This window comes from Grammomys surdaster, unplaced genomic scaffold (assembly GCF_004785775.1).
Source record: "Grammomys surdaster isolate TR1022 unplaced genomic scaffold, NIH_TR_1.0 67, whole genome shotgun sequence".
NCBI classification, from domain to species: Eukaryota; Metazoa; Chordata; class Mammalia; order Rodentia; family Muridae; genus Grammomys; species Grammomys surdaster.
In genome coordinates, this window is record NW_021604569.1 from 1145873 (window position 1) to 1173856 (window position 27984).

Here is a 27984-nt window from a genome sequence, read left to right on the forward strand (position 1 = left end):
TTAAGGTAAAGACAGAGCATGAGCACTACCTGTCTGTTTTATGAAAATTGACACTCTTTTAAGTCTGTTTTCTCTCTGCATATGTATGGGAAGCCTACACTCTTTTCAAGACCCTTAGTTAATAAGCACTGAGGCTGGTAGCTGTTGATGATCTAACCAAGGATAAATAAAGGGATTACCACTCTCTGCTTCTGCAGACTGTTCCTGACTTTCTTGTGCTATTAAGGTACGTGTTGCCTGTGACTAAGGCAGGCTCAACGCAACCTTCTTTGTGTTCTTCTCCCAGAAGCTGCATAACCTGTGGCTACAAATCAAAATCCTGCTTGACCTGAGGCATAGTTTCCTTTCTTCAGAAAGGTCTTGGGTGGCTGCCAGCCTTTTTTGCTTTGTTTTAGCCTGAAAAATGCATTTCTCTTTGTAAAAAAAAAAAAAAAGGATGAAGTAGCAAAGTTTGTAATGTTTAAACCTTGTCTTAGAACCAGTTTCTGTACTTCTTAGTTGTGAGTAACTATAGAATTATGGCATTTGTTTTAGTTGCTAAGGTCTCAGATACATTTCATGTTTTTACATTTGTTCATTTATTTGTGTGGAGGGGGAGGGTACACTTGTGACTCTGAGCAGGTCAGAGAACAACCTGGAATAACTAGTTCTTGCCTTCTGTCATGTGGGTCCTGAAAGCTGAACTCAGGTCTTTGGGCTTGGCAGTTTCCCTGCTGAGCTTCTCACTGGCTCTGATCAGATAGATTTGGTCTGGATACTCAGCTTGTGTGTGTGTGTGTGTGTTTGTGTGTGTGTGTGTGTGTGTGTGTATGTGGAGAGAGAGAGAGAGAGAGAGAGAGAGAGAGAGAGAGCGAGCTTGAAGTGGTTTATCAATAACCACTTTATTTTCTAAAAAGTTTTAAAATGACTTAAATTATTTGTATATCGTATTATAATACAATATTGCATTATAATATAAAAGCATTTCTATATTACTTTTTTCATTGTTGTGACAAACCTGACAAGAGCAGCTGCATTAGTCAGCATTGTCTAGAGGAACAGAACTGGAGGAATGACTATATATTTAAGGAGGAATTTATTGAATTGGCTTATGGAATGCAGTATAGTCCAACAATGGCAGTCTCACACTGAAGAGACAGGGCCCAGCAGTGACTCCATCTCTGAGGCTGGGTGCTCAGGAGTTCCAATCTGTTGCTGAAGGCCTGGGGCATCACTGAAGAGCCACTGGACTTCACTCCCCATCAGAGATTCAGAGAAGCAGGTTCTAATATCAGGAAAGGGGTCAGCAGTGTCCACAGCAGACTAGATGAACTCTCCAATTAGAGCAAAGGCCAATAGCATAAGGAACACAAAACGTCCCTTTTTCAAGGTGCTTTTATCTACAGCACAAGCAGAAAGTCTTCCCAAACCAGTTAAAGCAATGAAGGCATGTCTTGAAGTGGAAAGGACCTTGCCTTCAGGCTGCATCTCAATGGGGCTACCCTTTGTCCCCTTTGTTAAGGAATGTGTGACAATGGGTATTTGGTAGGGATCCTGGGGACCAGGATCCTCTTTCTCTGTCAGGTTTCTTTCCGTGTGTATTGATGGTAGTACATACAGTGGTACCCAGTTCCTTGCAATTTCCATAGTGAATTGATCTTAGCTGACAGTTTCTTATCTTTCCGTAATCCCAGCTTGGACCCTGTAAACAACTCAGGTTCCCCACAGTGCCCCTCTTTGAGACTTGCCATTTCTCCCTTATCCTTCTCCCAGTCCCTAGCAACCAGAGGGGGCTGGCAGCTTTCATATAAGAGACAGTGCCCTTGTTTACATAGGGTTTCAGTACCCTCCTAGACCTGGAGATGTTCCAAGTAAGCTATTTCCCATTCCTCCTTTGTGGGGACTGAGGAAAAGTTGTCACTTTGCAAACTGCTGTCTACCACAAAGATACTTCACCCTCCTTGAGTCTCACCAGCCAGCAGGAGGAAATACTTGCTAGCAGGTCAGCAGTGACAGGCCAGTGACACATGAGCAGTGAGTTTACCAAGAGGGAAAAGGCAGAGGTTTGTAGTTCTTTGGCTGCGTGGTGTTGGCAGCCATAGTGGATAAGACAGTAGAGAGGGACCTGTTACAGGTCAGTTTCCATGTGGACAGATGGTGTTTCGGTGTCACCCTGTGATGTCTGTGGAGGTCTTATTGAATGGAATGCCGATGAGGGGTTCTTATCTGGATGGTAAGATGGATATGTCATTACTTTTTGAGGAATACATTTCACACTGAATTGTTTCTTCTTGAGACTGTCCGTATAAGACAGCTCGATTCTCTAGGAACCAAACTCCTGATGGGCTGAGCCTGCTTATTAAAGTATGAGTTCTCTGGAACAGTGTCATGGCAACCTAAAACAGACTGCAGATGGAGCTTAGCTTTAGGTTAGCTCTTTTGGTTCCTCCTCAGAAACAACAGCATTCATCCAAAAATGGTACCCATAACATTGAGGTGGCAAGGCAAAAATCAGTTTTAGCAGGGATTATGGAAAAAGAATCTTTAAGTATTCTCTTATATTAATATTTTAGACACATATTCACTCTTAAGTCTATGGCTTATATTCCTGAGGAAAACAAGGAACTTTTACCAACCCTAACATCAGATTTTGAGCTCAAAACACAGTTTTTGTTTTGTCTTGTTTTTGCATTTATGTATCTGTTTGTATGTGTTTATATGTGTGGGGCATGCACTACTTCTTCCACAATGTGAGTATGGGGGTGAAACACAGACTTTAAGGTCAGCAAGTGCCTTCCTTCATCCACAGAGCCTACTCACCAGCTGGCTATTAGTGTCTTTAAATGACAGTGTCTTTACCTGCTAACTGACAAGGGACAACTGCAAAAAACCTCAGAATTCCACTGTGGCATTAATATTTTCCAAATTTTTTACATACCTATAGTCAAATAGATATTATCTAAAATATTATTTTCAATTATGATCTAAAATATTATTTTCAATTTTGATAATGTTTATAGACCTAAGCAAAAAAAAATTATAACAATGTCTGCTACATATGCTATAAAGAAATGGTCTAGGGATTTTATTTGTTTGTTGTTAGGTTTCTTTTAATCAGTTGTATCTGTGTGTGAGTATGCAGGTGTTCTCAGAGATCAGAAGTGTTAGACCCCCTAAGAGTTGCACTTATAAGCCATGTGAGCTGTCATGTGTGGGTGCTGGGAACCAAGCTGGGTACTCCGAAAGGCAGTACTAGCAAGTGATCACTGAGCTGTCTCTCCAGCCCTGGTTTTGTTTTCTTTTTTGTTGTTGTTGTTTTTGTTTTTCGAGACAGGGTTTCTCTTTATAGCCCTGGCTGTCCTGGAACTCACTTTGTAGACCAGGCTGGCCTCAAACTCAGAAATCCGCCTGTCTCTGCCTCCTAAGTGCTGGGATTAAAGGCGTGTGCCACCGCTGCCTGGCTTCGGGTTTTGTTTTCTTGTTTCTGCTCCAAATCTGCAATTCCTTAATATGTTCACCTGTAACAATGAGACATTTGTACTATATGTAGACTTTTTCTGTAGGACTCTTGGCTTCTTGAAGGTTAATGATCATAGTACCACCATGTAGGTAGCTGACATAGTACATTGTACATAGCGGGTAGCTGGTACAGTGCCTTACACATAGTAGGTAACTGGTACAGTGTCTTTCACATAGTAGGTAACTTGTACAGTGCCTTGCACATAGTAGGTAGCTGGTACAGTGCTGTGCACATAGTAAGTAGCAAGCAAATGCTTCTTGAATGAGTAAGTATATGCATCGGCCCTCCAAAGGCTTTGCAAATCCACTCTTTTTCAGCAACTGTTTTTACTTTCATTTTATTAGCACCTGTGGTTATGAGAGATAGGTGACCCATGCAGAATCTGAGGATGCTCCAACTAGCTACAGGGACAGCTTAATTAAATGATTTTTTTTTATCCATATCATCTACACATTAGAAATTGTAATGTTTGTTTGGTTTAAGTTTTTGTCACAAAAGGCAAAGAGAACTGAAAATAGACAAGCTTGCGTTACCATGTATCTACTTTGCATACAAAGATGCCTTGCCAGCCATTACCATGTATCTACTTTACATACTAAGATGCCTTGCCAGCCAAGGTTTGATGGAACAAAGAGCTTGCTAGAACATGTTCATGACTGGCAGTGTTAAAAATATAGGAAAATTAGACACACTTCCTTGAGTTAAAGCAAATCACCATATATAGGCAATCTCAGGTTTTTTTTTTCCCCTAAGCTTTTATGCTATGTTTGGAGAAGGAAATCTCCAGAGAGAACCTGCCCCGAATTAAAAAAAAAAAAAAAGTGTTGCTTTTAATCAGTAGCTGTGTGGGAATTTCAAGCTTGCCAGAGACGAGATGAAGCAGGACAAGGCTCTCCTCCATGATATGTCAACTGTGAGCGAACAGCCTCCGTGGCTCCGTGGGCTTCACAGAGGCCCTTTGTCCTGCTTTGTCAATAGCTGCTCTGTAAGCTTGAATTGTTGCAAAGAACTGACAATCTTTCTAAGCAAGTGCTGCAGAATAGGTCACACTGAGACCCCTGAACTGCTAAATCCTCCAGTAATCCTTAGTCCAATAAGCAGGGAGCATTGAGATCTGGCTGTGCCCCACTGGGAGGGAAGGTCCTTTAGTCCAGCATTCCCGTTCCACTGGTGAAGAGGGAGCACGCAAGAGTTTGCTAGTATGAAATACTGTGGTTGCCTGTGTTTTGCATAAATGCTAACCCAGCCTGCCTGGTGGGAGAGTTGATGTTATATAAGCAGGCCCCATTCCTGGAGTCTTTTCTCCCTGGGCCCAATTCTTCTTCCTCACTTCAACCCAGAGTCTGTAAAAAACTTGCTCTCAATGACTGCTCTGGGCAAGTAAAATGTAGCAGATTCTTGCTTATTTATTAAGGTGGGTGGAATAAACTAAAATTAAAATATCTTTTAAATCCTGAAATGCTAAAATCAATCATTTCTAAGGCCTATGTTTAGGTGGGTGGTCACCAAAAACCTGCATAGTTGACTTTATTTGAATTTAGTGATGTTTCCATAAATGGTTTTCTTTCTACAAATCTCAGGGCTTTTTATGTTGGTTTGGAGCGAAGCCATGACTTCGGTATAGAACTGATAATTTATAAAATTAAAGCTGCTAGCATTATAGGGCGGTCAGGCTTTTCCAGAGGTGAAGCTGGAGAAGCCCAGCTCCTCCCATTGTTCAGGTCAAATTGCAGTTAGCTTAAGTTAGAATTGTTCAAAGCTCCCATGCCTATCTAAAGTCAAGATTTCTCCTCACAACCTGTCACCCCCTGCAGTCTGGCTCCTGTTCAGAGTTCTGCTGGGGTTACTTCATTCTAGAAAGCCAGGAAGCTACAGCGAAGCCTGCTTCGCAGTTTCCTTGCCTTCTCCCCAGTGGCTGCTTCAGTCACGTTCAGCAGCAGCCATCCCTTGCATTAGTAGAGGTCTCTTCAGTAACCCGCCAAGTGTTGCTCAGTCAACTCTTTGCTGCCCTCCTGGCCTTCAGTCATTCATGAGAATCCAGGCCTCTGTGGAGTAGGTGTGTTGCCCTAGGCTTCAGACACATTTTCAAGATGGCAGGCTTTTTCAGAGCACCCCATGGTTCTCTACCCGATGCTTGGCCCTTCATTCCACTTCACCACTGAGCAACCTTCTAGATCACCATTTCTCAACCTGTGGGTCACGACCCCTTTGGGGGGTTGAAGGACCTTTACACAGAGGTCACATCTCAGATCTCCTGCAGATTGGATATTTACGTTACATCTCATAACAGTAGCAAAAAAGTTATGAAATAGTAATGAAAATAATTTCATAGCTGAAATCACCTCTATATTAAAGGGTCGCAGCATTAGGAAGGTTGAGAACCACTGCTGTAGATGATTCTGGAAGACATAGGAACAGACCTAATAGAATGTTTTGATAATATATAGCTCCCACAGTTTTGGAGACTTTCTCTAAACCTGAGTCAATCTTGAAACATTGAGACTATGGTAGAGATATTCATTCTCTCTCTCTCTCTCTCTCTCTCTCTCTCTCTCTCTCTCTCTCTCTCTCTTTCTCTCTCTCCTTCCCCCTCCCTAGATGTGCCTCCTTTCCTACATATTTATAAATACCGTCCTGTGTCTGGGGTTCACAGAATCCAAGGATCCTGTCTGTGGCGTGATCTAGTGGGAGATCAGTTATACAATGGATCCAAGTGATGAGAATGGCTGAGTTTTCCAAGATGTTTGGAAATTCTTGGAGCGTTCTCTGGCCCATTATTCTTGGAGCCATTTTAAAACCTGAACCAATTTACATTTCCTCTAAGAATACTTGCAACATTGCACATTGTCCAGCTAAAAACTAAAACCCTTCACACCTGTCTTCTGTAGTGAGGGGAAGCTAGCCTTCCTACCCCACAGCCTCTTGTTTCTCAGAGCTTTCCTTTCCCAGCAGCTTGTCCAGTGGCTCATCCTGGCTGCAGGAACTTTCCTGAGGGCTGTAACTCTGGTCTCTTATAAATTCAGGTCTTAGAGTGCTCTGCTCCCTCATTTCTCAGCCTAGCAGCTTTTAGAGGGGACAGGGAAATAGACAGGAATACTAAGGCATGTTAGTCTCGCTTGAGGGCCTTCATGAGATAAGGCTGTGTGTCAGGATAGCTTCAGCAGCCAGGCCAGTGGAAAGAGGAATCGGCACTGTGCCATCCTTCCCTGTGTACAGGTTCTACCAACATAAGACAGATCTTCAGTAGTACGCCTCCCTCCCCAGTACTTCACCCGAGGATGAAGCTGCTGTGTCTCCTGTCCATCTCCTTCTCAGGACTAGCCCACTGGCTTTCTTTCAGGGCCATTCCCTTAGGGTCTTTCCTGTAATGGAAGCTCCTTGCTCCGAATCATTTCAAGGCCCTCTTTTGTGTCTTGGTTCCTTTTCCCCCCATCACCCTCACATCTGGCCATCCCGATCACCTCTGCAGCTCTTAAATCTGTTGAGTCCTTTCCCAAACAGTAGCTGTGCTCCTGGCTCCCTGACCTTGAGCCAAAACAAGGAACCAACTGTAAAGAGTATATTAGACCAAAAAGTTAGTGAATTTTTTTTGTGTCCTCAGAGTGGCATTTCCAGTAGGCTCTAAATCTGGAAGGATTTGGATGTGCTGAAAATGCTAACCCACCAACGTTCAGCTGTGCTTTCAGGGTTTGGCAGCTCCTCCCACGACTGATATTTCAAACACTGTTTATAGATGCTCGGAAAGAAGCTTTTAATACTTGTATTGTGTTTTAACTTGCTTTCCTTTGGAGGCAGGGAATTGTCAAGTAAGTATCCACAGCACTCTGGAAAAGCTCAGGTGTTCAGTGAATGCCTAGTGCTGTGTCACTGGGAATCCATGAGCAAATGGGAAGGGTTGGTCCTGAAAGGGGCTGACTCTGCCCTGGTGCAGGTTTCAGGGACTGACTGCCCTGGCGCAGGTTTCTTCCCATTGCTCCTCTTGCCTTCAGTTTTGAAACAATGCAGCTCTAGACTGTGCTTGTGAACAAAGAAAGACACGCTATCAGACTGCTCTACTGCTTCGGTTTTCAGAGTTTGGGGCTTTTTTTTTTTCTTAACTGAAAATAAACATGACAAAAAGCATCAGATTGCCTTTCTGTGTATGTATACAATCTCATGTATATATATATATATATATTTATATATATATATATACAGTGTTTGCGCTTGTATGCATACTCTATACTGTATAATATGTTGTATATTATACAACCTGTGTGTACCCTGAAGCCAAGCCCTGTGTTGACTCAGAAGTTCTGACCCATGAGGTAGATCTGGCACATTCCTGTTCCCCTTGCAGCCCCTGCTTGCTTTTGTCATATACTTCAACATTCCTAGGTAAAAGAAGAAGCCCACAGATTTTATTTGAAAGACCCACTAAAACAGAAGAAAGAGAAGATGTCCTGGGAGGTAATAACGGAAGTGCAGGAACTGTCTGTTGAGGGAACTGGCATGCCCCAATCCCAAGATTTTGCTCAATTTGGTGATAAAGATGTCAATTGGGGATGTCATTTACAGAGATGTCCTGTCTCCCCATTTTAATACCATTTGGCCCAATTATCACTTATGATTACATAATGTGTTTTGATTGAAGAATTTCTGAGAAAATAAAGGTACCTTGTTTCCCCTGCCCCCCCCCCCGAATCCATTAGCTATTCCAGTTGACAAGCTGACCTACTGAAAAACCTGAAAATTATTTGGCTAAATTATGAGTCAAAATTAATTTGAGAACAAAGACACTCATTGTGCTTTGTTCAAGTCATCCGAGAGGATGTTGTTTCGTGACAATGAGTCTCTCCCCAGCACACTCTAAACTAAGCAAACTCCTCAGGCATGAAAGTGAGCTCACAGGAAGCATTGGCAAGGCTTCCGTTTCTCTTCCCACGGTGTAGGCGCTTAGTGCACTTTGCCCAAAGATGCCAGGGTATGACTTTCTAAACGTGTAGCCTGGTGCACTCTTTCGTTTCTGTTTTAGCCCTTGGCTAGCATGCTGGGGAAGCATGGGTTGTTCCACACAGGAATGTCTGGTCACTTGGGACATGCTTGTGCATGAGAGAGGTGCTTGCTGATGCTGCCCTAACCTGTACTAAGTTTCTTACTTGCCTTTGTTTTCTGCTTCCAAGGGGATCCAGGTAATTCTTTCTCTTTGTGTTTCCCTAGAACACTGACTGCTGGTGTGGGACTTGGGACAGGAGCTGCTGCAGGACTCCCTCCTCCCATGCCAAGATTGCAGAAGTCTGGCTAAAGGGAACCCACTGTGGTCAACAACTGGCCTACTTGTATAGGAGTCCTTTAGTGATTCCTCTTAGTAAAATCTCTTAGCTAAATTTGGGAGTATCATTCGCCAAAATTTAAAAGGGAAAAGCAAACCTTGGTGTAGTGACAGCAGCTTGACGTGGATCATAACCTGGAGTGGCAGACGAGAGTGGGGGGATGAGGTTTTCAGCCTTTTCTTCCTCCTGCTCTCGTCTGTGGCCAGACCAGCCAGATACTTCTCAGATGACCTCAGGGTCTATTCCAAAGCCTGGCCTCCAAACCCTGCTACACAGCAGGCTAGGCTTTTGATCACCTGTTGGAGAAATGGCCAGTGAGGTCAGGAAGCATGACCTCTTCTTTTGCAAACGTGGGCTAGTCCTTAGTTTTAAATTGAGTCCCTCTAGCCAAGGGCTCTTCTTGGGCCCCAGGATACTGTTAGGTATTGGGGAAGTGGGACCTGATGCTATGAAAATGCTATAGTGTAGAGAACCAACTGTGACCTGTGAGTCCAGACCCACGTCTGCAGTGGGACAGCTCGTATGTCAAGGTATTGTTTCTAATGGGGTGAGAGAGGCGAGCTGAACAGAAAGTCCCACAGGGGAATGTCCTCAGGACCTCCCTGGCTCTGGCTTTAGCTAGCTACTGGGCCAGCAGCCTTTTATTCAGCCCTCTGCTTCTTCTGACTTCTGTTTCAGACCACCCGTTAGCCGTGCAGCTCCCCAGCCTGAGAAACTCCAGAAGAACAACATCACCAAAAAAAAGAAGCTGGTTGAGGTGAGGACGTTCAGCGATCACACATTTCTCTGATTACTGATGCTATGACACAGCCAGGTGACGGCCTCACTTGCCTGACTTAAGGGTACATCCCGCCAAATAAACCCAAACGTGGTCTGTTGGCTCCCTCCTGTCCCCATCGCCATTCTGTATGGTATTGTATCTCCTGTCCCATCTCTGGGACCAACACTACATGACTACTGGGTCACATTCTTCTCCCTCAGCCCTGTCACCAAGCCTTACCTAAATCATCACTAACTATAAAAGCATTGTGTCCCTCAAACCTGGCTCCATTGTTCTGTGCACTCAGCCTCCTGAGACTTCAGCTCCTTTTTAGGGACAGGAAGGGAGTGGGTAGCACGTAAGCCGTCACTGTCTCTCATCTCTTCTGCTGCAGTGCCAGGCACTGTATGTGTTTCTTCTCCACTTCTCACTTGAGAGGTGGGACTGTTACTTTCCTTTGCAAACGAGGGACCTATGGTGGAAGAATGACCCGACAGCTCATGGGACCCATTCCCACGGTCACCAGTCCGGGGGTCGGGGGAGATCTGAGCTGACAGTTGAGACTTGAGGATAAGCTCCGGTGAGCCTGCTGCTTTCATAGACCTAAGTCTAGTGTCCTCTCTTCAAAGTTCAAATTTTTTATGGCTTGTGTTGGCTTTAATATCCAAAAGAGTCTCACTGTCAATGAGAGTCATATTTATGCTTTGAAAACCTCAACCAGAGTGGCCTTGCCAGCTCATGACATATGAGTCCCTTACAACTAAAAACTTCTAACCCCAAACTAATGTTCTCCAATGGTCTGGAGCTATGAAGTCCTGTGTTTTTAATTCTGCAGCCTGGATGCAGAACCTCTCAGTTCCCCACACTGTAGTTCTTCCAGAACTTTCTCTGGGTTGTCTCTCTGGGACCTTCATTTATAATATCCCTCATCCTGAGCCCTCTTACCCAGCTCCACCACACACCCATGTTCCACAGGCCTCAGTACACTTGTCTGCCATTTTTATATATGTCTGCCTCTGCTAATATAAAACATAAATTCTCACTGATGTCAGAAATTTTTTTCTGGAAAGGATTTTTTTTTTGAGATATTTATTTTGTAAGATAGCTCAGGTTAGGAAACACAGCTGGTGTGGGACTTTGGACAGGATCCAACAGTAGAAGGGCCATCATAAGCCCAGATGGTCCCTATCTTCTGTCAAGCAAAGGCTCATGGGTCCCTGAAATGGTTTTTCTCTAAGAAATTCTTGAACTGCTGCTATAATCAGTGAACTATTAGTGCTTCCTGAGTTTACAGCTCCTGGAGTGGTTAATCTACTGAGCACACCAATGTCTATTCTAAATTCCCAGACAGTCTCACTGACCTCTCTTGGTTCAATTGGCTACTGTATTCAGGGTAATGTCCCATATTACATACATTCTTGGGAAACACTTTGGGGGACTCTGGGGGTGAGTAGAGACTCATTTAGTTGAAAGGAAGAGAAAGGTTTTCCAGGCCAGAGGGACGTTAGAAAACAGGTTGAATCACTAGAAAAGCCTGTGATCAATGGGCTGAATGTCAGTCAGCTTACCCAGTATGCTCAGAAGATGGTCGTGGGGGGTGGGGGGGAGGAAGTCTTGTGCCAACTCAAGGAGTTTAGACTTTACCCTAAAGACAAAAAGATGACGACTGCGTTTTAGGAGCTCCAATGTGGTGTTGCAATTGACAAGCTTCAGTTAGGACCAGAATTGGGGACCTAGAGAAGTAGGACCCACCCACTAGAAACCTTGTTTTGGAGCTAACACAGGGCCAGGCATGGAGGAGCTCAGGACAAGTGTGTTGAACAGAATCAAGAGTTGATCTGAATCTGCCACTGCTCTTTGTCCTAGAGGATGAGACAAAAGAGAAAACTGAATCCAGCATACTGTGTAGTTGCTGAAAAAACACAAATGCACAGAAACTTTGTGGGATGAGTCATAACCAACACATCAGGCATGACTTTGGCTCACCCAGCAGCCTCGACTAGTCACAGCTGCTTATGGGACCTGCTCATGGTAGTCTCTGTGCCATTATTCAGCTGAGCTAAGGAGTGACTATCTGCCAGGGCGTACATGTGAGACTTCTAGGTGACCGCTGGAGGCCACCCAGCCTGCACATTGTGACTCGCCCTAAGAACCTAGAAGTCACTTTGGTTTATTTAGGGAAAGTCACTGTTATTTAACATTTCAGAGGACTGGGAAAGGGGGCTGTGTTTCATCCTCAGCTGGTTCAGTACCTTCGGTGAGTGATGTCGGCCTCACAGAGTGTTCCTGTGACAAATATGGCTACTTGTACAGTGTGCAGTGTGACATTGTTTCTCCACTGTTAACCTCTAAGGGTAACTAACTGTGTATGCAGGAGCTGGCTCTGGACCACGTGTTTGGCTACCGAGGATTTGACTGCCGCAACAATCTGCATTACCTTAATGACGGTGCCGACATCATTTTCCACACTGCGGCCACTGGCATCGTGCAGAACCTCTCTACAGGTAGCCTTGCCCTCTCAGCTCTGGGATCTAGACCTCCTGCCTTTCTAGCCTTGGCCTGGACTGACCATGGTGTAGGTACTGGCAGGAGCTACCTGTGCTTCTGCCAGCTCCTCTGCAGTCAGAGGGAAGAGCGTCTGGAGAGAAGCCAGGTTGGAAACAGAAATGAGGCTAAGAGGAAAGCAAATGGAGCCAGTTTCCATCTCTCAGAGAGGTGATGCTCCTGCTTCCATCTCCGGAGTGTTAGAGTTAGAAGTGTGTGCCATAGGACCCAGGTTGTTTTGACTCTGGAGCAATATTCACAGAAAGAATGTCATCAATAGAAGTACTCTGCACCCTCTCTCACCATGATTTCAACCAGGAAATAAAGCTTTAAAAGGAAATATTTCAAACAGAGAGTGTGTAACAGACCCACATCCATATCCTCACCACCAGACCAGATATAGCAGCCCTCCATCTTACCAGCTTCATAGCTCATGTTCTGTGCTGGGTCCATGTAATTCATGGATAGATTTGAGTCCAGTCACTGACTCATTTTGATTTTCCTCCCTTTTGGCTTAGGAAGGCTTTGAGGTTTTTCATGTTTTCTCAATTTTTTAAGGCACATGCCTTGATTTTAATAGCACTATGCTCTATCCCCTTGACTCTCAACGCTACCACTTGGGCATTTGAGTGGATTTTAAAGGGCCTTTAGGAAGTCTGAAAACACACTTACTGCAATAGATGGTAAAATACTTCCTTCCACTTTATGGGAACTATGTTGACTTAGGATAAAGCTTTGACCTGGGCCATTCAGACACGCAGGTGGATGAGTCCTGCTCCGGGGACTCTGTGGTCAGTTCTCCTAGTCCAGCAACACCTTCAGCATCATGGTTTTCAGTATCCCTGCCCCTCTTTCAGAGCAGGGGCAGACGCTGAGAAGATGATCTGCCAAGGGGAAGAGGGATAAAGTTCATCCTTAAGTCCCTGGAAGACTTTGTGCTTGGTCTGTGTGCTGGACCCTCACAGGCAGTGGGAAACACTAAGGCAGATTGAGGGCACTAGCTTTTATCCTTCCAGATCTACATCAGAGCATGTGAATTTTTTTAAAACAGTCCCCCATAGCCCCAAGGACAATTCTGAAAATGATAATTTGGCTTTTCCAAAAGCATAATCTTTTATAAGGCATTTCCAGATATCCCAGTTCAGCTTTGTGATAGCTGCAGAGAGCCCTCGGATCTCAGTGCTCACCCCCCATGGTTCCTCTTTTCCAGGCAGCCAGAGCTTCTACCTGGAGCACACGGATGACATCCTCTGCCTCACAGTGAATCAGCACCCAAAGTACAGAAATGTGGTGGCCACCAGCCAGATAGGTAGGGCTCCTTGCTGGCTTCTTGCTGTTCTCATGGCTATCCAAGGCTACTGGTCTATCGGCACTTTCAGGAGAGGGGCAGCTTAGACCCTTTTTGCTGATGTCTCAGTTGATTTTTTTTTTGAGTCTTAAAATATAGCACCTGTGTAACTTGTGTTGCTACATGTAGTGACCAGTGATTCTGAGGGACCATAACATCAGACCAAAGGCTGATAATTAAACAAATAGATGGTCCTCTTCTTTGCAGATGAGACCCCCTAGGTGTAAGGGAGCCCCACGTCTTGAAGCCTGACATTTCTGCTTGCCAAGGGTGTACTGCTGCATGTGTGCCGACTCCCTGAGAAACTGCCTGCCACAAATGTAAACTGGCACATTTGTGACGTCATCTGCTTTTGGTTTTACTTTGTCTTCTCAAAGGAAGTCCTTACAAAAGAGTCTCTTGCTTGCTTTCATCAAAGCATGTCCATTTTAATGCTTCATTTGGAGTCTGCTGGGCTGGGGCTGAGCGCTGCACTGGTAGGAACAAGACTTACTTTGCTATTGTTTCCCTTGATGCTTCTCCATTGTCATTGCCCACCATTGCAGGTGACACCGCAGAGAGCACAGGTAAGGCTGTCTCAGCCGGGACAGTTCCCATCCGCCCAGCAAGATCATGTCAATGTATCATGTGCTAGTTGTATCTGGCTGTGCTTCAGATACAAACCCATCCTCACCAGTCTCCTCTGAATAAACCCCTCTGCAAGCATGTCAATCATAAATGTCCACATGCTCTACCTTCAGCACCAAGTTCCTCAGTGTCTTTCTTTGGCCAGGTCAGACTAGATGTCTCTTATGCCACCCTCACTGTAACTGTCTGAGGAAAGGCCTTTAATGGAACACAAACACTGAGGCGCCACCATCTCTGTCATGCCTCCCACACTCAGGGACAACACCTTCAATTCATATCTGGGATGCAATGACCAAACACACCCTTTCCATGCTGCGGTGCTTCCACACCAAGGGGGTGAATTACATCAACTTCAGTGCAACCGGGAAGCTCCTGGTGTCCGTGGGCGTGGATCCAGAGCACACCATTACTGTCTGGAGATGGCAAGAAGGTAACATTCGGGCTTCACGTTGCTTCTACAGGGTTCCCTGTAGAGTGAGCTGGGATGGAGCTCCAGACTGCCTTTCCCAACCTTCTCTCATGGGTCCTGCTTTGAGGCAAGCACAAGCCCTGGCAAGCTGCTCTCAGACCCACTCTATCCCCCCACCCCCGGTCCATGGCCAGTTGGAGGCAGCTCAAGAAACTGTGGTGGCTAGTGAAGGATCTGTGGGTATGTTGGGAGAGTGCTAACACTGTCCCAGCGCATCCTCACCACCTCCCACCCAGACACTGTCCTCAGAGCTCTTTCTGGTGGCCTCTGGATTCTCCTCCAACTGTTTTACCTTGGCTGCCTTAAGAGAACTGAAGTGACCAAAGTCACTGAAAGCAAATTTTAGCTGTTCAAGTATTTTTAAGCATTAATGCTTCTGAAATGAGAATTCACCTTAATCATTGTAGGTCAAGATGCCTTTAGAAGTCAAATGACCTTTCATTGAGGTCGCCCAAGACCATCAGAAAACACAAATATTATGATTCATAAAGTAGAAAAATTATAGTTATGAAATATCAACAAAGATAATGTTATGGTCAGAGTCACGACAACATGAGGAACTGTATTAAAGGGTCACAGCATTAGGAAGGTTGAGAACCACTGGTTTATAGTATAATTAATGATTTTCTTTCTTATTCATCTCCAACAGAGGGAGAGGAATAGGGAGAGAGAGAGAGAGAGAGAGAGAGTGCAGCTGCTACTAAATTTGTAATTGTCTTACAATTAAAAGTATGCAATTTTCTGAGTATATCCTCAGATCGGCCTTGGCAAAAGCAGATCCAATTAGTAAGGACAATAATGAGGTCTGTCTGCAGCGAATATCTGGGACGCGCTGAGCAGGCGAGTGGAGAAGTGGTGCGTCTCCAATCTGGGACTCGAAAATCCGTTATCTCCTTATCTTCTCGTGGAAGGGACGGGAAGAAGGGCTTTAAGCAGATGTATACATTTTGAGAAAAATGCCATCTTTCTTGAGCCAGACTTAAGAGAGGCCAGTGGCTGACAAATGTCCTTACACTGAACTGGAAGCCAGCCAGACCCACAGTACTTTTAGGAAACCACACCACCATCTTCTTATTGACAGGTCATTGTGTCCAAGTGTCCCTACAACCCATCTCTCTGGGATGCAGATTGGTTGCTTATGATAGCAGGTGGTCAGTGAATCAACTGGACAGTGTCAATGAGAAATGGAGTTTCTTACCTTACAGCCTCAAAGCATCTCAGAGATGGAAGGTCTAGGAACATCTTTTACCTACCTTCCAGGACCAACCCACAGAAGTCCTGCAGTTCTTTCCTGGCAGGCTTTCTTCCATCTACATGGGTATCTCCAAGGACACAGCCCCCATCACTTCCTGAGAAGCCCGCCCACTGTTAGTTCTTTTCATAAGGTCCTCTCTCTATGGCAGAGCTCTGTTCCAGGTGCCTTGTGCTCAGGCTGCTGACTCTAGCCCCAGTTCCTGAGAGAAGAGTGAGTCCGTGGCCCTACCCTGTTCATCCTCAAGCTCATGCTCCCTCATTGCCTCCCCTACGTGTCCCTCAGGCTCCAAGGCCTGCTCTAGCCTTAGCTCTAGACTCTTCTTGTCTGAGGCTCTTCTGACCTCCCAAGGCAGTGAGAACTAGAAAAGTCAGTCCTTTTCATGAGCTCCCAGGAGGGGAGCAGCTCGAAGGGTGGTCGTCTTGTGTTTGTCAGTCTACACAGAAAGGCTCTAACCAGAAACCACCTCCTCACAGTTGAATGGACATGGCTTCTCTTTCCTTCTCTAGTGTGGTATTTTTTTTTCCTTCAAGTCCTGCCTTCCTATAAATAGCACATATTGGGGGAGCACGTATATACATTTGTGTTATCAGTAAGGAGCATGGTATGCATTCCTGAGTTGCTAGTGGATCATTTTGGAGAGCATGTGTGTGAATAATAAAATACTTAATATATACTATATAATATTATTATATAATAATAACTTTAAGTGAACTTATGAGATACAACACGTGTTTCAGGTCCTATATGTCTATGTAACTTGTTCTGAACAGACTAGAGACCAAGTCACTATCTCTACAATGAAAAATACCTATGATATTAAAACAAGGGAGAAAACCAGTGGTTTAACTATGACTCTCATTATAATTTTGCATTTCCTCCATAGCCAGTGAGGCTGATCCTCTTTGAATCTCTTATTGGCCACTTACACTGCTGATTCTATAATCTGCCTGCTGAAAGGTGTTTCCCTTGGAGCCAAGAGTGTCTACCTACAATGATGAGTTGGTCTTTATAGATCATTAATGTTAATCCTGACTTTTATAATGGTTGTGGATACTTTTCTTCTTATCTGTTGTTTGCTTTCAAACTTGATTTATGTTATCTTTGGAGTCCATAGGTTTTTAAAGCCCCGGGTAGTGAGGCATCTGTCACTACTGTGATGAGTTTCAGTTGCTGTGAGTGTTTTTGTCATTGTATGGAGTAGAGGGGCTCTCCTGACACCCCCCTCCCCAGAAAAGGCTTCCTTCGTGGAGTATCTGAAGCTAAAGGGTGGGCCAACTTCATTCAAAATTCACTACCAACACATCCTCTGCTCTCCTGGAGAGCCATCGTGAAAAACAAATGAGCAGAAGATGAGAAGAAAAAGATCTGGATAAACAATAAAGAGGAGGAGAAGGAATTGGACCTGAAACATTGAGAGCATTTGGAAAGAGCCTTGAGGAAAAAGTAACAAGTTTAAAATAATGTAACCTTAAAGGATTTAAAAGAATAAAAAGAGAGTCTTCAAAAGCAGGCAAAAGGAATAGAAACCCAGAATTTTTAAAAGGATCCAAAGGAATGGTAAAGTCAGTCACCAATGTGGAATAGTCACCATGGCCAAGCATTTGCCCCTCCATCAATTCTTGGCTTCTCACCACGTCTTAGCAGGCAGTATTGCTGACTACAGGCGAGGAAACCGAGGGCAGAGCAGAGAAGTTAAGATGTTCCAAGTTGTTCAAGTGGAATTCAGATTCAAGATGTAGGCTCAGGGAGTCACAGAAGACATTTAGAATATGGAGTAAGAAAAGCAAGTAACTAAATAAAAAAGTAAAAAATTAAACCCAAACCCCACAAACTGAAAAGGAATGCTAAGGTTAAAGAAAATAAATGCAGGGAATTCTGAGCAGAAAGAAGAAAACAAAAAGTGTCTGAAGAATCTGAGCCCAAGTGACCTTGAGACGGGAGGGGCAAGCTGGGGTGAATAGTTCTGATTTGGGATGAGGCAGATGTGGGTATGATCAATTCTACCTGTCTAGAAGCTTCCACCTCACTGACCACAGTCATTTCCTACACTACTTCTTTGTGGGTGAGAGTTCTATTAGTAGCACCCACTTCTCTGGAAATTACCCAGACACTCATATATGCCCTCCTTGGGATGTCTGAGAGGGAGTTGATGCAGTTAAAGGAACACTGAGTTTATTCAGAGTGAATGGAAGACCAGCCTTGGCTGCAACTTCCTGCCCTGGTCTGTGAACAGAAAAAGGACTGGCTTTATTGGACTCTGTCACCCACACAGGTACCAAGGTTGCCAGCCGAGGGGGTCACCTGGAACGAATATTTGTGGTGGAATTTCGCCCTGACTCAGACACACAGTTTGTATCTGTTGGAGTCAAACATATGAAGTTCTGGACTCTAGCGGGAAGCGCTCTGCTATACAAGAAAGGGGTCATCGGGTCCATGGAAGCCGCCAAGATGCAGACGATGCTGTCCGTGGCTTTTGGTGCTGTGAGTTCCAGGAGATGCTTCCTCAAAGAGGGTCCTGAATCCCTCAGGCATGGGCATGAGATGGTGGGGAGGAGGTTGTCCAAGAAGCTAAAATCAACAAGAAAGCCATTTCCACATTGTCTCTTAAGTGGCTTCCGGTAATAAGGGTTCCCTGTCCTTAGCATTGGTAGGTGGATTGATCTCAATGTGTGCACACATGTGTTTGTCAGTGTGCTGGTGGATGTGTGTAAGAGTGGATACCACAGGGCGACCATAGGTGGTGTTCGCTCCATCGAGACAGTCTGCCACTGAACCTGAAGCTTGTTAGTTAGGCTAGGTTGGCTGGCCCATGACCCTCAAGAATCTATCTCCCTGTCTCCAGTACCTAGCACTGACACACAAGCACATACACCACCAGGATTTTTAAAATGTAGGTTCTAGGGATTGAACTCAAGACCTCATTCTTGCAAAAGCAAGTCCCTTAATTAACTACATTTTACACTTTGTTGTTATTGTTCTCAAAATGTTGAGTCAAAAAGTATTAGTTACTATTCTCATTGACATGACAGAATAGCTGAGGAAAGTGACTTAACCAAGGAGAGGTCCACTGTGGCTGGTGTGTTAGGCTCAGAGCATTGTGACAGGAGAGACATTACGGTCCAGCATGAGCACGTGGTGTCCACAGGCAGAAGGCAGAGAAGTGGGCTCCTTGTGCTCAGCTCATCCTCCTTACCCAGGCTGACACCCCAGAGGATGGGGTCTTGCCACCCACATTCAGGGTGGTCTTCCATTTACATTGTCTTTTCTAGAAATACAGAGACATAGAGAAGTTGTTTCCATGATGATTTTTAATCCATCCAAACTGACAGAGCAACCATGAAGGGGTAAGGTCACCACCCAGGGCAGGTGACACAGAGTAGACACTACTTAGGCAACCCCTGCAGATGCTGGGAATAATTTCCACCCTCAGGAAGTGGTCCTTTTTCTTCCTGCCCCACCTCCTCCACAAATACCCCAGCCAGTAGAAACTTCTGGCATATGTAAGGCAGCTCCTGGTGTTTCAAGTCTGATGTGTCCTATGCAGATTTCCTCTCTGGTTAGGGTTGGCCCTTCCCCCTTGGGGGCCTGTGGAGGTCTGCCTCATGCTGATGCTCCAGAGTTGCACAGAATAGGGATGCAAAAATGCCCAAGCCAATTAGCAAGTAAATTACAAAGCCAGGTCACTGTCTCATGTGCCAGGGTTCTCTGCAAATCTGTTTGGCTTAATTCAGATTAGACTGATAATGCTGGATCCTCTCAGCAAAGGAGCCAGTCTGGATGGAGAGAACATTCAGGCTAAGAGCATTTATTGCTCTTCAAGAAGACCTTAGTTTGATTCCCAGCACCCACTGGGATATCTTATGACTCCCTGTAATTCTGGTTCCATGGCATCCAACACCTCCAGCCTCTACAGGTACCTATACTTATGTGCCTGGACACATACATGCATAATTAAAAATAATGAAGATTAATCTCAAACCAAAAAAAAAGATCTAGTGTCTGAGAAAGAACCTTTCAGCGTGTTCCTGGTTCCCAAGATGTCCCTTTGTTTGCAGAACAACCTCACTTTTACTGGTGCCATCAATGGAGATGTCTATGTGTGGAAGGAGTACTTCCTCATCCGGCTGGTGGCCAAGGCTCACACAGGTCCTGTTTTTACAATGTACACCACCCTCCGAGACGGGCTTATTGTGACTGGAGGAAAAGAACGGCCGTAAGCATAGGTCCCTCTTGGGGACGTGTTTGCTACTATCTTGGGGTAAAATGACAGAAGCCTCTGCCAAATGTGGTGTCCCTCTCTTTTCTGTATTAGATCAGTCTGCCATCTCTGCAGGAGAGCCCAAGGTCTTTCCAAGAGAGCAGCAGACAGGGCCACTAGCAGTTAAAACCTTAGGAGATACATCTCAAAAAGCTGTGTGACTTTGCTCTTGTAAATACTACTCAGAGCAGCTCTTGGGGGAAGGGAGGACAAAAAGGAGGGACCTGTAGTGGGAAGGCAGGGTGTGTGAGACACTCTATTAGTAGGCTAATGAGAACATACTGGCTTTGACGCTTACACTTGCTTTCCTCCATATGTATGCATTTGAAGGCAATTTAGGAAATCTCCTGGGCCTAGGTCGTCATGCCATCAGTGTCTGGTGTAGAGGGTGCTGGGAAGGGAAGTCTTGAGGCAATGGGTAAGTGCTTCTTTATGCCACTTTTAGGACTAAGGAAGGAGGAGCTGTAAAGTTGTGGGACCAGGAGATGAAGCGCTGTCGGGCCTTCCAGCTGGAAACAGGGCAGCTAGTGGAGTGTGTGCGCTCGGTGTGCCGCGGCAAGGTGAGGATGGCTGGCCCTGTGCGAGCCACTCCTAAGGGCTGGGCTGAGGAGGGAGACGGGGTTTGTGTGTGTGTGTGTGTGTGTGTGTGTGTGTGTGTGTATGTGTGTGTGTGTGTCCCAGCAGGCTTTCTTTTTTCCTGTCACTTTGCTGGTATGTGTTTCCTCAGACTATATTATGTGTAGATCAGTCAGTCACAGCCAAGTGAACCTCCTCCTCCAGGACGCCAGGTGCGTCTCTGACCTGTGTGTCCAGCACCTAGGTCAGTCGTGAGGGCTTTATGTTTCATAGCTCAGGGTGTCTCTCTGTCTACCTGACAGGAAGTCATTTAGGAAATGTGAGCCACTGTCCCTTCAATCACTGTTCTCAGAAGCTGAACAATACCTGTAAGCAGCCATACTTACTGACCCATGGCTGCTGAGTACGCCGAAAAGAGTAAAGTCAGGCCAGTTAGAGGGGTCACAGTTTATTGAGTACAATCAGATCTTCTACACCTTTATTAGAAACAGACTATAACAACAATTGCAGGATCAGTTGTAGTTGTCAGGATGCAATGACGTTTGCAAGCTACACTGGGTACACAAGATTAGTGTTTCTCAGACCAACTTACTGGCCAGGGTCACCTGAGATGGCCCTGGGAGGAATTAAGTCAGTCGTCTGTGGGATGTTCGACAAGATGGAGGACTCTGCTAGCTCCTACCCAAGGCAACTGTTGAAAAGGCAAAGTGAGAAGGGAAGGGGGGTTCTTACTGACAGATGTTCAGTCCTTCGCAAGTCGCCTTAGCTCTTCCTGATTTAGTAACAACGCGCAGTGCTTTTAAATTATTTTTACACTGTGGCAAAAATACATAATACTTAGCATTTTAACCATGTCGTGTACAAATCATTGCCATTAAACGCTCTTGTGCAACCACCACCACTGTCACCTTCAAATATTTTAATAAGAAAATATTTGACTATTGAACATCAGCTCTTCCTTCCCCTCCTGCCCCTGGTACCCACCTCTCTTTTGTGTCCCGAGAACTAGATCATTCTGGGGACCTCAAATGACTGGACTCTTTTCTAATAGTATTTTATCGTGACAGGGAAAAATCTTAGTAGGAACCAAAGATGGTGAAATAATTGAAGTCGGGGAAAAAAGTGCCGCTTCCAACATCCTGACTGACGGCCACATGGAGGGGGAAATCTGGGGCCTAGCCACACACCCTTCCAAGGACATGTTCATCTCAGCTAGCAATGATGGCACAGCAAGGATCTGGGACCTGGCTGACAAGGTAAGGAGCCTACTGTCAGGCTTATAGCCATAGGAACAGAGAGGGCCCATGTCAAGCCAGAGATGGGGGTAGATTGGTTCAGCATTAAGTTAGAAAGCCTATTAATAAAAGTCCCTCACACATGCCATCTGCCCTTTCAGCAGTTCATCTGTCTAGACAGACTTGTATTGTGAAGGGGTCTCTTATAGCCCAGGCTGGCCTTGAGCTTAATGTGAAATAAAGGAAGACATGGAATCTTCTGACTCTTCTTGCCGCTACTTCTCCAGCAGTGGTGACCCAGTGTGGGGGAGCAAACCCAGGGCGTCATGCATAGTAGGCCAGCAATCTACTGAGCCCCAGATGTTGATAACTCTGGAATAATCAAACTGAGAATCACTGTCTTTTTATGAAAGGAGAAGAGGAGAGGGAGAAGGATACAAACGTTTGAGGGTGTCAGATGTTCCTGTCCGATCCCAGGAAGGTTGGGAAAGCAACTTTAAAGATCATCTGGGGAAAACATGTAAAATATCAAGAAAAGGGTCACTGAGCCTTATCCAGTACAAAATAAACACCAAATTCTATTTCAAAATGGCTAGGAAATGTTTTGGTCACATTTTCAGTGTAAGGGTCAAAGAACAGCCAGGAACATGTGTGTTATGGTTTAGTTCTAAGCTATTGTTTACTAAAGGCGGCCTCTACTGAAAACCCACTGTAGAAGGGATGTTCCCTGTATGCTATTGTTAATGCTTACAAAACCTTCCAAGACTGCTCTCAGTATCCTTTCTGTAGTGTAGGGGTAGTGGCAATAATGTACATGCACATACCCAACTAGAAAGTGAGCCAAGATCTGGCTAGTATGTGGAAGTTCACATTCTTTTCCTTTAGCAAGAGGCTGGCAAAGCCTTAGGCCTGTGTCTGGCCAGCTGCTTGTTTCAATAGGTGAAGTCACATTTGCTATCTACTGTCCACAGTTGGCCTAGCAAAGCTGGTAATTAGAACACAGATCCCACAGTGCTCAATGGAAAGTTATGACAACAGGCAATGTTTGTCAAACCCTGTCCTAAAAGGTGCTATCCCCCAAGCAGAGATGGCACTGGTGGCCTTCAGTGGGAGCTGAAGTAGTCTGATTTCCCTGTCCTGATGACATCCCCCAGAGATCAGCCCAGGTGGTGAGGGCTTACATGACTGTGTCTCCATGTAGAAACTGTTAAACAAGGTGAACCTGGGCCATGCGGCCAGGTGTGCAGCCTATAGCCCCGATGGGGAGATGGTGGCCATTGGCATGAAGAATGGCGAGTTCGTCATCTTGCTGGTGAACAGCCTGAAAGTTTGGGGGAAAAAACGAGACCGGAAATCTGCCATCCAAGATATCAGGTACATAGTGGGGGTGTCTGAGCCAGAAGGGTAAGCACTCCTTACAGGGGGCCTTCTGTTGATGTTGGGGAGACAGAGCTGAGTTGAAAGGGTTGACTCCACAGCCAGCAAATCAAGGGTACCTCCCACACAGTCTTTTTAGATATGATGATAAAAGTACTTGTAATTCTACCAAAGACTACATAACACCATTTTTTTTCCTGTGGGATTATATTCAGAAAAATTGTTTAATTTCTTTGAGCCTGGGGAGAAGCAAGGCACGTGTACGTTGGGAACTTCTTATCTTTGGGCTTGGGACAGAGCTTGCCCATCTTTACGTGTGCAGATCTGCCTCCTTATGGACCTTGCTTTTCATTTTTTTCCTCAGAATCAGCCCAGACAACAGATTCTTAGCTGTGGGTTCTTCGGAGCACACGGTTGACTTCTATGACCTTACTCAGGGCACAAGTCTGAACCGCATTGGCTACTGCAAAGACATCCCAAGCTTTGTCATTCAGATGGACTTTTCTGCGGACAGCAAATACATTCAGGTATGTTTCTGATTACCTTGTCTCGGGCAACCAGGAAAAAACAGTGTCTCTATAGTTAAGTGCTTACTGTGTCCTGGGCACCATGCTAATTTACCCATTATGGGCAATTTCCAAGTACTATTCCTTTCCCCCTATTTTATAAACGTAGAGACAGAGACTTGGATGATTAAGAAAGTAACTGTGTGTGTGTGTCTGTGTACCCATCTTTTAGTAAGAAACAAAAACAAAACATGAATACCAGGGAGCATATCCCTAGTCACCTTTAGCCTACTTTCGACAGCTCATGATCAAAATTTCCTAATTTCTGGCCTAGGAGATAGCGCAGCCGGTAACAGTGCCTACTGCTAACCAAGTTCAACCCTTCCCCCCACCCCAGCCACCCACATGATGGAGACACTTGATTCCTACAGTTTGTCCTCTGACATGCACCACAGCAGACATCTGCATGCATGTACACACATGCACATGTGGACTAACATTAATTTTTAGAAAACTTTCAAATTTCTAGTTATTTAGGGCTGCACTAAGCTTGCGATTGCTTATCCTCCCAATTCTATTGGGCAGTATGGCTGATGCACACCCGAGTGGGCTGCAGAAATCATGAAGGGGTCCTTTGGGACTCACGGCTAAAAACAAAAGTTCCTTCAGCATTCAGCATCTGTGAGCCCGGAGAGAGGAGTGCTTATATTCATTTTTCAAATTTATCAAACCAAGCGTCAGGCTAGGCGGGCTTTTGGATAGATACAGTATGTTCATTTCTTCTGGAACTGATGATGCTTCCACAGAGAAGGCAAGGACTGATAGACACGTCATGCTTGTGTGGGGAGTGTAGCGTGTCAGGCAGCATCTGAAGAGGCACTCAACTTAGACCTGCCTCCTTTCTAAACAAGCATTCTTTAGGCTGAGCTCTGTCTGCTGTGTAGGAGGGAGTTAACAAAGGGGGCAGGATTTCTGTTCCAAGCCATCTGCATTGAAACCCTGAGGTGGGACGGATTTAGGCTCTTTCCATGAACTCAAGAAAAACCCTGGTGATGTAGGTAAAGGCATCATCACCGTGGGGAGAAGGGACCTAGGATGTAAGATGCTGGCAAGTGTCCCTTAATGTGAAAACAGTGGCCAATTTCTTCCAGGAGACTCCTAGAGGGCACTTGACATGTTCATCATCCCTCAGGGTGGGGGTGGAAATGGATAGATATTCTGCCTATGAATTTTAGCATGGGCTGTGGGGGGATGGGTAGAAGACACCCCACTCTATGAAATTTAACATGGGCTGTGGGGAAATGAACTATTTACTGGCTTTGTAGCTAGGAGTTGAGTTTGGGTTTAAAGAAAAGCATAACTGGGACAGTTAGTGTTCAGGAAGACAGCCAAGAAAGTCTGTGTGACTAAGGAAGCAGATGGACTCAGTTCCTCTCCTCTTGCAGGTGTCAACAGGAACCTATAAGCGCCAAGTCCATGAAGTTCCCCTGGGGAAGCAGGTAACTGAAGCCATGGTCATTGAGAAGATAACCTGGGCTTCCTGGACAAGGTAAATGAAGCGAACTCTTGAGGAAGAGGCCCCAGCTCTGCTTCTGGGTTTGTGATGCCCAGGATAGGAAGAACTGAGATGAAACTGTCTTTCCTCAGTGGGGGAGGATGCAAAGCTGCTTGACACTGGCTTAGGGGGGACTTTATGTGATCGGTGCTTTCTTTTTGTTTAATCATTCACACCAACCCCAAGCCACATTCAGCAAGTTCAAATGTTTTGCCAAGCCCAGCAACAATGAAACTTCTAGTAACCTGAAGATAGAAGGCACAGGAGCTCCGTCCTTGACAACATATTCAGTAGAACCATACGGAATTTTTCTTTCTGGAATGTAGGGGAGTTGGCAAGGGCAGTGCCAGGTGGTAAATATGCAGAGTAAGGTGTGGCTGGTTCATGACAGAAACCACATGGCCAAATCACATACAATCCCTATCTACTTCTTACCCTAGGAGGGGACAACAGCCCTAGGAAGTTGTGTCCCATCTTCCTAACACCTTTTCTTCTTGGAACAGTGTTCTTGGAGATGAAGTCATTGGAATCTGGCCACGAAATGCAGACAAGGCTGATGTCAACTGTGCATGTGTGACCCATGCTGGCTTGAACATTGTCACAGGGGATGACTTTGGGCTGGTGAAGCTCTTTGATTTTCCATGCACAGAAAAATTCGTGAGTCTTCCCAAGTAACCCCTGAGCTGTCTTCGGGCCATGCTCCTATACAGTCCTATACAGTCCTATACAGTCCTATATAGTCCTATAGATGACCATGAGTTATCACGGCTAGCCTCTGGTGGATGGACAAATGGCCACAAAGTTGGGGAAGAAATCAGGCAGGGAGATCAGCAAAAGTGTGGCTGACAGATGCACCTGGAAATGCAGTGCTTACTGTTGAGACGAGCCTGGGTATCAGGGGAGAGAAGTCTGCAGCCATAGAGGAAGGGAAACTGCAAGGCCATGGCAGGCACCCTCTCTTCAAGGCCTTGCTCAGAGCTGTGGGGGTTTCTGGGAGTGGGACAGCTGGTGGATCGATAACCCATCAAGTTACTGCAATCAATAGGAGCTCAGCTGCTTCTGCTTTTCCTCACAGGCCAAGCATAAACGTTACTTTGGTCACTCTGCTCATGTGACGAACATCCGTTTCTCTTACGATGACAAGTATGTGGTCAGCACCGGAGGAGACGACTGCAGGTTGTATGGGATTAATTCTGCCTAGTATGGGTGTCCTGTGGGCCAGCTTCTGCCAGGGACACAGAGAGGGTCTGATATGGAACAATAAAAAGGAAACTTCACAATTTTTTAGGGGGAAAAAAAACCCTACTATATTCTGCTGCTGGGGTTCTCAACAAATTTTGACAGGCCTATGTCCCTACTAAGGCTATCCTGGGACTGGCTGAGCTCAGGTCATATGAAAGCTATTCTGAACATTGCTGGGGATGAGGGGCAAAGGGGTAAGAAATCTGGAATGGCTAACTTCAGTAGAAACAATCACTGAGAATCAGGTTAACTCAACCTTCCTCCATGTGTCCTTGAGAATTGCCAGTCTGTGTTAATGTCTTTCAGATGCATCTTTAAGCTAGGCTTAATGATGCTAATAACATCTTATTAAGCTTAAGGATGCTAATAACACTGAGCCTTTAGTGACAGTAAGAAACAATGGAAGCAAATGAGTTGCTATCAGGAAGAGGAGATGTTGAGATTTTAGCCCAAGTCCAACAAGCTATTTGGACAAAGAGCCAAAGCAGCTTTAGACCTCAAGGTGAGCTACACAGGTCATTTGGCATGAAGCATGGCTGGGAAGCCATTGTTTCAGAAGGAAGGAACCCTTCTAACCTGACCCATAGGTCTGTAGCCTCTTTCATTTCTGAAGTAGGAGAGGGTTTCCTAGCATATGGAGAGGACAGGACCACGGCATTCTATAACTCAGTTTCAACATACTGAAAGGTTTTATTACATTATCAAATATTGTCTTTGCTTAATAAAAACTCAGAGGTAGCTGAAAAAGAAAAACAGGACTAGCAAGCCTGATGACCTGAGTTCAAGCCCTGTGATCAAATCCAAATGGTGGAGAGTACCCACCCCTGAAATCGAGCTTGTACATGTGCGTGTACAGGCACTAAATTAATTTTAAACCATTAAAATTTGATATTTATAGTGGTCTAAGTCAAGTTGTAAGAGAAGCACCTTTAAAGAACACAGTGCGCTGTGCCTGTTGAGCCGCCTCCAGCTCACTGTGCTAGCTCACTGGATTATTGCTTGGGGTAGTAATGACACCAGTTCCTTTGGAAAAATGAGCAACCACTCAAAACAGTACCAACCAAACAGATGGGAAGAAGAGGCCTAAATGAACTGGCTAGCCCAGTGCAGGAAATACAAGGTGACTTCTGTTTACAAACAAGACTTAAAAGTAACTTAAGAACATAAGGCCTGAGGACATGGTGTATAAATAACATGTAAAAGGGGCTTCATTCAAACGCACTGATGAACCCTCTTCAATAGTAACAGGACAGATAGTGTGTTGGGCTGCCAAAAGTCCCCAGTGACTTCATTTTGCACAAATGCTCAAAGCAGCAAAAGGAGTCTAAGGAGATACACGTCAAAGAACTCTAGAACGGAACAGTAAACCAGACATGATGGCTCACACCTATAACCCTCAGACTACACAGTAAAACCCTGTC

At 45.2% G+C, this 27984-nt stretch overlaps 1 protein-coding gene across 1 annotated transcript in view; it reads left to right on the forward strand.

The window, feature by feature from the left end:
* The window catches only part of Eml6 (EMAP like 6), a 254969-nt gene that overhangs the window by 226717 nt on the left and 268 nt on the right, over window positions 1–27984 (forward strand). The window contains exons 28-43 of the mRNA XM_028778693.1: window positions 7291–7305; window positions 8662–8670; window positions 9490–9568; window positions 11946–12075; window positions 13326–13424; window positions 14009–14029; window positions 14347–14520; window positions 18087–18295; window positions 19870–20027; window positions 20518–20632; window positions 21716–21904; window positions 23085–23257; window positions 23625–23787; window positions 25212–25315; window positions 25825–25978; window positions 26397–26497. Coding sequence (XP_028634526.1) covers window positions 7291–7305; window positions 8662–8670; window positions 9490–9568; window positions 11946–12075; window positions 13326–13424; window positions 14009–14029; window positions 14347–14520; window positions 18087–18295; window positions 19870–20027; window positions 20518–20632; window positions 21716–21904; window positions 23085–23257; window positions 23625–23787; window positions 25212–25315; window positions 25825–25978; window positions 26397–26497 — 1893 coding nt within the window. The remainder of the gene's footprint in view (window positions 1–7290; window positions 7306–8661; window positions 8671–9489; window positions 9569–11945; window positions 12076–13325; window positions 13425–14008; window positions 14030–14346; window positions 14521–18086; window positions 18296–19869; window positions 20028–20517; window positions 20633–21715; window positions 21905–23084; window positions 23258–23624; window positions 23788–25211; window positions 25316–25824; window positions 25979–26396; window positions 26498–27984) is intronic.